Source organism: Trypanosoma grayi (assembly GCF_000691245.1).
Source record: "Trypanosoma grayi strain ANR4 Tgr_5_V1, whole genome shotgun sequence".
NCBI classification, from domain to species: domain Eukaryota; phylum Euglenozoa; class Kinetoplastea; order Trypanosomatida; family Trypanosomatidae; genus Trypanosoma; species Trypanosoma grayi.
In genome coordinates, this window is record NW_008825624.1 from 33,734 (window position 1) to 40,959 (window position 7,226).

Sequence of the window (7,226 nt, forward strand, 5' to 3'; positions counted from 1 at the left end):
TTTTTTTTTTATTTTTATTTGGGCACACGCCTGGCCACTAACTCCACCCCGCGTGTGCATGTGCGGGCGTGTGCATTCCCTCAGGTGTGTGCGTTGTTGCCCTTGTTTTCCTTCACTCGTGGGTGCCGTTCCGTGTTTTTTCTTTCTTTTTTGTCCCTCTGCTTCTTTGCTTTGTTTTATTTTGTTTGGCTTTGTTTGTATTCTCGTGTATGTGTGTGTGTGTGTGTCTTCTTTCGCTGTTGTTTTCGTTCCATCTGCGCCCCTGTCACCGTCGCGGGTGACGCAGCCAAGCAGGCGGGTGTGTGGCGGTGCGCCCCCCGCCCCTCTCTCTCCCTCTCCCGGCGAGCGCGCCTCTACACCCACACACACACACATACGTACATGCAGAAACAAACACCCACACACACACACACCAATTCATACGCACACAGACACACACGAAGCGAGAAATTAGGGAATAATTCATTTCTTCTGTTTTCCTTCTGGTTTCGTTTCTTGTTTTTTTTTTTGGGTTTGTTTGTGTGTCGTTGTTGTTGTTGTTGTTTTTCCCCGTCCCTCACCCTCTCCTCTTCTCGGTGTATTTGTGGTGTGCGTTTGTCAACCCCGGTGCGTCTGTCGCTGTGTGTGTAGTGCCAGCGGCGCCAGAGCAGTGAGTGGCGCCTCCGTGTGGCCTTCCGTTTTTTTTTCTCTCTCTCTCTCTCTCTCTTCCAGAGCCAGAGGCGCAATCCACCACCAGCCACTGTTACATGAATGGGGCCGTCCACCTGCAGAAGGCGGCAGCAGCAGGAGCAGCGTTCGAAAGTAGTGGAGTTGTCGCCGTGGCTTTGGGCTTTAGTGCCCGCCGCCTCGCAGCTCGCGGGCACACCGTCTTATTTACCGCTTGCCTCTAATCTTCACAGCCACACACACACAGAAACACGCACAGATGTGCAGACACGCACCCACGCACACACACCGAAAACCAAAGAAAAAAATCTTTTTTTTTTTTACGCGCGGGTCATGATGATGTCGTCGATCTTCAGGATCATCATCACGCACTCCGCCGCCAGTCGCACCGCCGAGGTGGACACAAGCAGCGGCTGCACCACATTCTCCTCCACCATGTCCGTCACGCAGCCCTTCCGCACATTGACGCCCGCGTTCTTGTTACCGCTGGCGTGCGCGTTGCGGAGCTCCGTCACAATGGAGATGGGCTGCAGACCCGCGTTCTCCGCAAGGGTGTAGGGAATCACCTCAAAGGCATCCGCAAACGCGCGCATGCAGAACGTCTGAGTGCCCTGCGCCCGCTCGCGCGCGTACTTGCCGAGCTGCAGGCACACTTCCGTCTCGCCGGCCGCACCACCCGGCATGATGGCGCGCTTCTTTACAATTGAGCGGATCACGCACAGCGAGTCGTGGAGGGCACGCTCCGCCTCCTCCAGCATCATGCTGTTGCTCCCACGGAGGAAGAAGGTAACAGTCTTGCCAAAGAGCTGGCGGCTGATCGACTCCGTCGGCGTCTGCACCCCAGTGATGCGGATAATCTTGCCGTTTGGCGTGTTCTCCTCCATGACGAGGTCGGCGTGGCCAAACTTCTCCGGCTTCAGGTTGTCTATGTTCGCCACGGGGAGACACCCGAGCGTCTTGGTGATGAAGTCAATGTCGTTGCGCTCGATGTCCTTCACCACCATGATCTTCATCTTGGCAAGGAAATCGAGACTCTGCACGGTCACGGCGTCGCGGAGGATGGACTTCTGAACCAGCAGTACATTCACGCCCGCGTCCTTGATCTTCTTACAGAGATTCAGCAGATACTTGCGCTCCTCCTTCAGCGCGCGGTCCATTTGGCTGTAGTCTGTGATCGTCACAGTGCTCTCCATGTCTGTCTTCGGGGGAGAGAGCTGGAACTGGATGAGAGCTATCTTCGCGTTAGCAATGCGCACCGGCCCCCCCGCTACATGCGATGCCTTCTGCTTGAAGACCATGCCGTTCGTGAGCAGCACCGAGTCGTCTACGGTGCCGCCCAGCGCCGTGACGATGCGCACATCGCGCAAGTCAACATCGCCGTTGTCACGCATGATCCGCCGCACGGCATCCACCGCCATCGGGGCTAGCAGGTCGCTGTTCTGCGAGATTACCTTAGAGTTAAGGGAGGTGATGGCCGCCTTGATGAGCGTCTCGCGGTCCTCGATCTGAATCTTGATGCTCATGTCCTCGAGGATGCGCTCCGCCACCTTAGCGCACTCATTGAAGCACTCCGAGATCTGCGTGGGGTGGATGCCCTTCAGCAGCAGCTCCTCCACCGCGCGCAGGAAGGCGCCGCAGAGCACCACGACGCTTGTCGTGCCGTCGCCCGCCTCCACGTCCTGCGCCTTGGAGAGCTCCACAAGCATCTTAGCGCACGGGTGCGTCACCTGCAGCTTCGACAGAATGGTGGCGCCGTCGTTGCTGATGACCACCTCACCGCGTGGCTCAATGATCATCTTGTCCATGCCGCGTGGGCCGAGGGAAGTGCGCACGCAGTCCGCCACCGCCTTAGCGGAGGTGATGTTGCTGATGCGAACATCCGTCTGCGTGTTGGTGTCCTTCTTGTTTTCGTTCTTCCTCTTTGCCTCCATCTTGCTTGTCCTTCTCTTCGCTTAATTAAATCTTCGATGTTGTATGTCTGTGAGTTGTGTTTGACCTCGTGTGTCGTTCCGCTGTTTTCTTCCTTGCTGCTTCACACACACAAAACGAAAAAAAAAAATGATAGACAGGCAGAGAGGCGGATAGATGGATGGACCGACACACACACACACACACAGCGCAGACACCCCTCCCTCCTTCGCACACCCACCCCCACTCCTTCCCGCTCTCTCTCTCTCTCTCTCTCTGCTCCCTCGCGTGTGTGTTTGTGTGTGGGTGTGCAAGGGAACCCGAAGTAAATGCCGGTCAAGCAGCAAAAAGAAGACCAAAGAGAGTGTGTGTGTGAGAGAGAGAGAGAGAGAGACAGGGACAGGAAGATAAAGGAAGTAATGGTCAACGAAGCAACAACAAAAAGAGAAAAAGAACGAATTGAACAGTCACGTCATCTCGGCGCGCCACACGCCTCCCTATATTCTGTATAAAACGGGGCATGGAGAGCGCGAGAGACGTGTACACACACACACACACACACACAGTAGTTTAACGACAACAACCAACACACAAAACAGGACAAGTGCAGAATATCGATGATGTGCACACATCAAATCTCTCTTTCCATCATTGTTTCCCACATTCTCCACACCTCTCCCCTCTCTCCGCTCAGCCGTTCTCTTCCGCTCTGTTCGTCTCTCTTTCTCTCTCTCTCTCTCTCTCTCTCTCTCACACACACACGTACACTCTCTCCCCTTCCCTTTTGTTTCCTTCACATTCTCTCGCCCAGGCTCCCGCGCTTAGAACACGACGGAGAAGTATGGGTGCTCCAGCGCCTGCGCCGCCGTCAGCCGCTCGGCAGGCTCGTACTTCAGCAGGCGGCGCAGGAGATCAATGCCCTGCGGGCCAAGTTTGGCGTATGCTGGCAACGTCTGGAACTGCACGTCGCACTCCGCCACGAGGTTCTGCAGGAACTCCGGCTTTGACAGCATGTTTGTGGAGTTCGGGTACTGGTTCATCGAGGGCCACACCTGGTTGTTCGGCGTGCCGAGGAACTGGAAGATACGCAGCAGTTGATCTGCGTCATTCTTCCCCGCGAAGAGCGGGGCGCCGATGGCCATCTCGGCAAAGATGCAGCCGACGGACCAGATGTCCACCGGCGTGCCATACTGGGTGGAGCCGAGCAGCACATCAGGCGAGCGGTACCACAGCGTCACCACCTCGTGTGTGAACTTCTTCACAGGGATGCCGAACGCGCGCCCAAGGCCGAAGTCCGCGAGTTTCAGTTCCTTCTCTCGCGAGATAAGGAGGTTCGGCGGCTTCAAGTCGCGGTGCAGCACGTTACGCTCGTGGCAGAAGCACACCCCCTTGAGCAAGGTGTGCATGAAGCTTTGAATGGTGGCTGCGTCGAGGTTGCCGCCCTCACGATCAATGTACTTCTTAAGGTCCAGCTCCATGTACTCGAAAACGAGGGTGAGGCGATTCTCGCTGTGACACACGTCGAGCAGCTTCACAATACTGTCATGGTGAAGCTCCTTCAGCAGCGATATCTCGCGGATGGCAGTGCACGGCACACCCTCCTCCTCCGAGTCGAGACGAATGCGTTTGAGAGCAACGATCGCACCGGTGGTGGTGTCGCGGGCCCTGTACACCACGCCGTACGTCCCCTCGCCGATCTTTTCCTGCCGTTCGTAGCGACTTCCCATGGCTCCTCCCTTTCAACCCCGTCTGGCTGCTGCTGCTGCGGCTAAGAATACCTCTTTTTGTTGTTGTTACGCGCAAAACACACACACGCACACTCTCACAGGGGGGGATGATGTTACGCGCGGTCTTTGCGTCCTCCGGTCTGAGTGGCAGGTGCAAGAGTAATTAGAAAATCCGCTTGTATTTTATCCAAGAAGAATGGTATTTCCCTCGCACACAGACTCACGCACACCAACGTTTGCCGATGGAGTGGCTCTTTGCTTCTTATCCTTTGTGCGCATAAGGAGCGGATCGCCCACGCAGAAATGCGACAATAAAACAAAACAAAAACAAAAACAGCGCAGCAGGGAAGAAAGAAAGGGAGAGTGAGACAGAGTAGGAAAGCATGCACATGTCGGTGTGTGTTTCTGTGGCATCATGCAGCATTAGAGGGGGATTGCACGTCAAGACATCAAAATAAAAACACTTCCGAAAGAAACAACGAAACCTGTTGGGGGCGACCACATCTCGCATGGCTTGGCGCTTCCGCCCACACTAGTTGCGGGGCTTCTCCTTCTTCTGGCGGTAGAGGGCGTAGAGGCCGACGCTGGACACCTTCACGATCTTGAAACGGACCCCGGGAATATCACCGACGGCGTGGCCGGAACGGCCGAAGCCAGACACCAGCACCTCGTCGTTCTCCTCAACGAAGTGCAGGCAACCGTCGTTCGGGACGAAGGCAATAATCTTCTTGTCGTTCTTGATCAGCTGCACACGCACGCACTTACGAATGGCGGAGTTAGGCTGCTTCGCACCAACACCGATCTTCTCCAGCACGATGCCCTTGGCGTGCGAGGACCCACCGAAGGGGTTGGCCTTCTGCGCCACGAAGGTGTGCGACTTCTTCCAGCCCTTGTCCGCCCAGCGGTTCTTGCGGCGCAGGCGGACGAGCTTACGCGCTGCGTGTTGTCCGTTCGTCTTCGTCATGGCTTCCCTCTAACAAAGAGATGGATTCCCCGTCTGTTGCCACAGCAACAGCAGCAGCGGCGGTGGGAATAAAAGGGAGAAAAAGATGATAGAACAAAGAAAGAAGTGGTAGACGGCAGACACGTGGGATTCTCCCGCAGCAGCGGCCCTCTGGAGAGAGAGGGCCGAGGAGCCGCGGCAGACAAGACGCAGAAAGAAAAACAGGAGTTTTTCCTTGTTGTTGTGTGTTGTCTCGAAAAACGAAAACGAGTGAATCAAAAAGAAACAGAATCGACAAAGTCGGAAGAACGAGCCTAAACCCACGACACACTGCGGCAGCTGCCCCCTCTTACTCCACCACCACCACGTTGGTCTTCGTCTGCACGTAGATACCGTCCAGGAACTTACGGATATCCTTCTTCTTCACCAGGCACAGCTGGTGCATCACGGCAGCCTCGCGCGAGACCTTCTCGAGGTCGTTGCCCTCCAGCACGAGCTCGTCCTTCACCACAGCGGCGTCAGTGCGGTACACCTTCACATCATCTGGGATGACCTGGCGGCGCACGCGCTTCTCGCCAAGGAAGTTACGGATCTCCACAAGCTGGTTCTCCACAGAGACGGAGATGGGAAAGTGCGCGTAGGCAAAGCGGACCTTAAAGCGGAAGCCCTTGGTCACACCCGTGATCATGTTGCGCACATGCGAGAGTGCCGTGTTGATGGTGGAGTTGTTGATCTTGTTGCCGAACCAGCGAACGGCGGTGAACGTGCGGGACTTCTTGTTGACGCGGAAGTCGAGCTGCAGGTGGCGCAGGTCCTTGGTGAGCGTCCCGCGCTTCCCCTTGACGGTGACGACGCGGTGCTTCACAGAGACGTCGACGTCCTCTGGGAATTGGATGCAATCTTGGGTCTTCACCTTCATGCTTCACACACAGTCAGTGCCTAGTAAGTCTCTTGGTGTGAGTGTGTGGGTGTGTCCGTGTGCAAACGAAAGAACGCGGCTTGGCTTCCTTCTGCTCCGTCTACAACCCAGTGGCGCAGTGGGGCAGCAACAGCAGCAACAAACACACACAGAGAAAGAAAAGGAAAGAGGGGGAAAAAAAGAGCATCAGCGGCAGAATGGATGAAGGTTGAATTGAAGTGTGGCAACGGGCAGGGCAGGACGCACATTCAATCTCGCCAGACGGCAGTGAGGCGTGCATACAACAGTACAGCGAGCGGGAAGAACGCAATAGGGAGAAGAAGTAGCGAATCGAAAGGAGAACAAAACAAACTAACACACAAAAAACCTCCCTGCTAATGTAGCAGGGACAGGCCGATGCGGAGTTGGAGGGGCGTGTGGGGTTCATATAACTCAGCGGAGGGGGTGTTACTCGGGGGTTGTGTTCTGCCCTCGTCATCCTCCCCACCACCACCACCCTCTCACTTTTCGTTGTTGTTTCGTTTTCGATTGTTGTCGCCTTCTCTCGTTGCGTGCAGTACAGTCATAAACAGGAACAGAACAATATAAAACAAAAAAAACTCTAAAAACAAGCAGCGGGGAGAAACAGCATCAAAAAATAAAAATAAAACAAGATCTAAATGCTACAAAAGTACTTTAACGGAAATATATATATATATATATATACTTCTTTAATGCGTCGGTAGTGCAAAGGCGGCGCTGAAGAGCATCAACGAGGGATCGAACGCGTTGCAACTCGTCGTTTCACCCTCATCGGAGCAGCTCCTCTCACGGTCTATTCCGCCCACTCATCGTTGTGGTTATTGTTTTCTCTCTGCCGTTGTTGTTTGTTTGTTTCTTCTTGTTTCTTTGCCTCTAGCGCCCCTCCCCCCTCTGTGCTTCCCCGTCCCGTGTAGGGGGCGGAGGCTACTGATGCGGATACAAAACGAAAAAAAAAAAGTACCTTGTACAGTCCACACGAGTATTTATTATTTTTTGGTTTTGTTTTGTTTCGTTTGGTGGCGGGGAATTGGAGGGGGGGGGG

The 7,226-nt window shown here is 54.9% G+C and overlaps 4 protein-coding genes across 4 annotated transcripts; all 4 read right to left on the bottom strand.

Annotated features, from left to right (window-relative positions):
- Positions 1 to 986: 986 nt before the first annotated feature.
- On the bottom strand, positions 987 to 2,597 carry DQ04_00051150 (putative T-complex protein 1, delta subunit; the record flags this gene model as incomplete). The annotated part of the gene is made up of 1 exon (XM_009307974.1): positions 987 to 2,597. The coding sequence occupies one exon, from the start codon at positions 2,595 to 2,597 to the stop codon at positions 987 to 989; it is 1,611 nt and encodes a 536-aa protein (XP_009306249.1).
- A 798-nt stretch (positions 2,598 to 3,395) lies between these two features.
- DQ04_00051160 (cell division protein kinase 2) lies at positions 3,396 to 4,301 on the bottom strand (the record flags this gene model as incomplete). The annotated part of the gene is made up of 1 exon (XM_009307975.1): positions 3,396 to 4,301. One exon carries the CDS (start codon positions 4,299 to 4,301, stop codon positions 3,396 to 3,398), a length of 906 nt encoding a protein of 301 aa, XP_009306250.1.
- Positions 4,302 to 4,833: 532 nt separating this feature from the next.
- On the bottom strand, positions 4,834 to 5,265 carry DQ04_00051170 (40S ribosomal protein S23; the record flags this gene model as incomplete). The annotated part of the gene is made up of 1 exon (XM_009307976.1): positions 4,834 to 5,265. The coding sequence occupies one exon, from the start codon at positions 5,263 to 5,265 to the stop codon at positions 4,834 to 4,836; it is 432 nt and encodes a 143-aa protein (XP_009306251.1).
- A 328-nt stretch (positions 5,266 to 5,593) lies between these two features.
- DQ04_00051180 (putative 60S ribosomal protein L9) lies at positions 5,594 to 6,163 on the bottom strand (the record flags this gene model as incomplete). Its single annotated transcript, XM_009307977.1, has 1 exon — positions 5,594 to 6,163. One exon carries the CDS (start codon positions 6,161 to 6,163, stop codon positions 5,594 to 5,596), a length of 570 nt encoding a protein of 189 aa, XP_009306252.1.
- Positions 6,164 to 7,226: the final 1,063 nt, after the last annotated feature.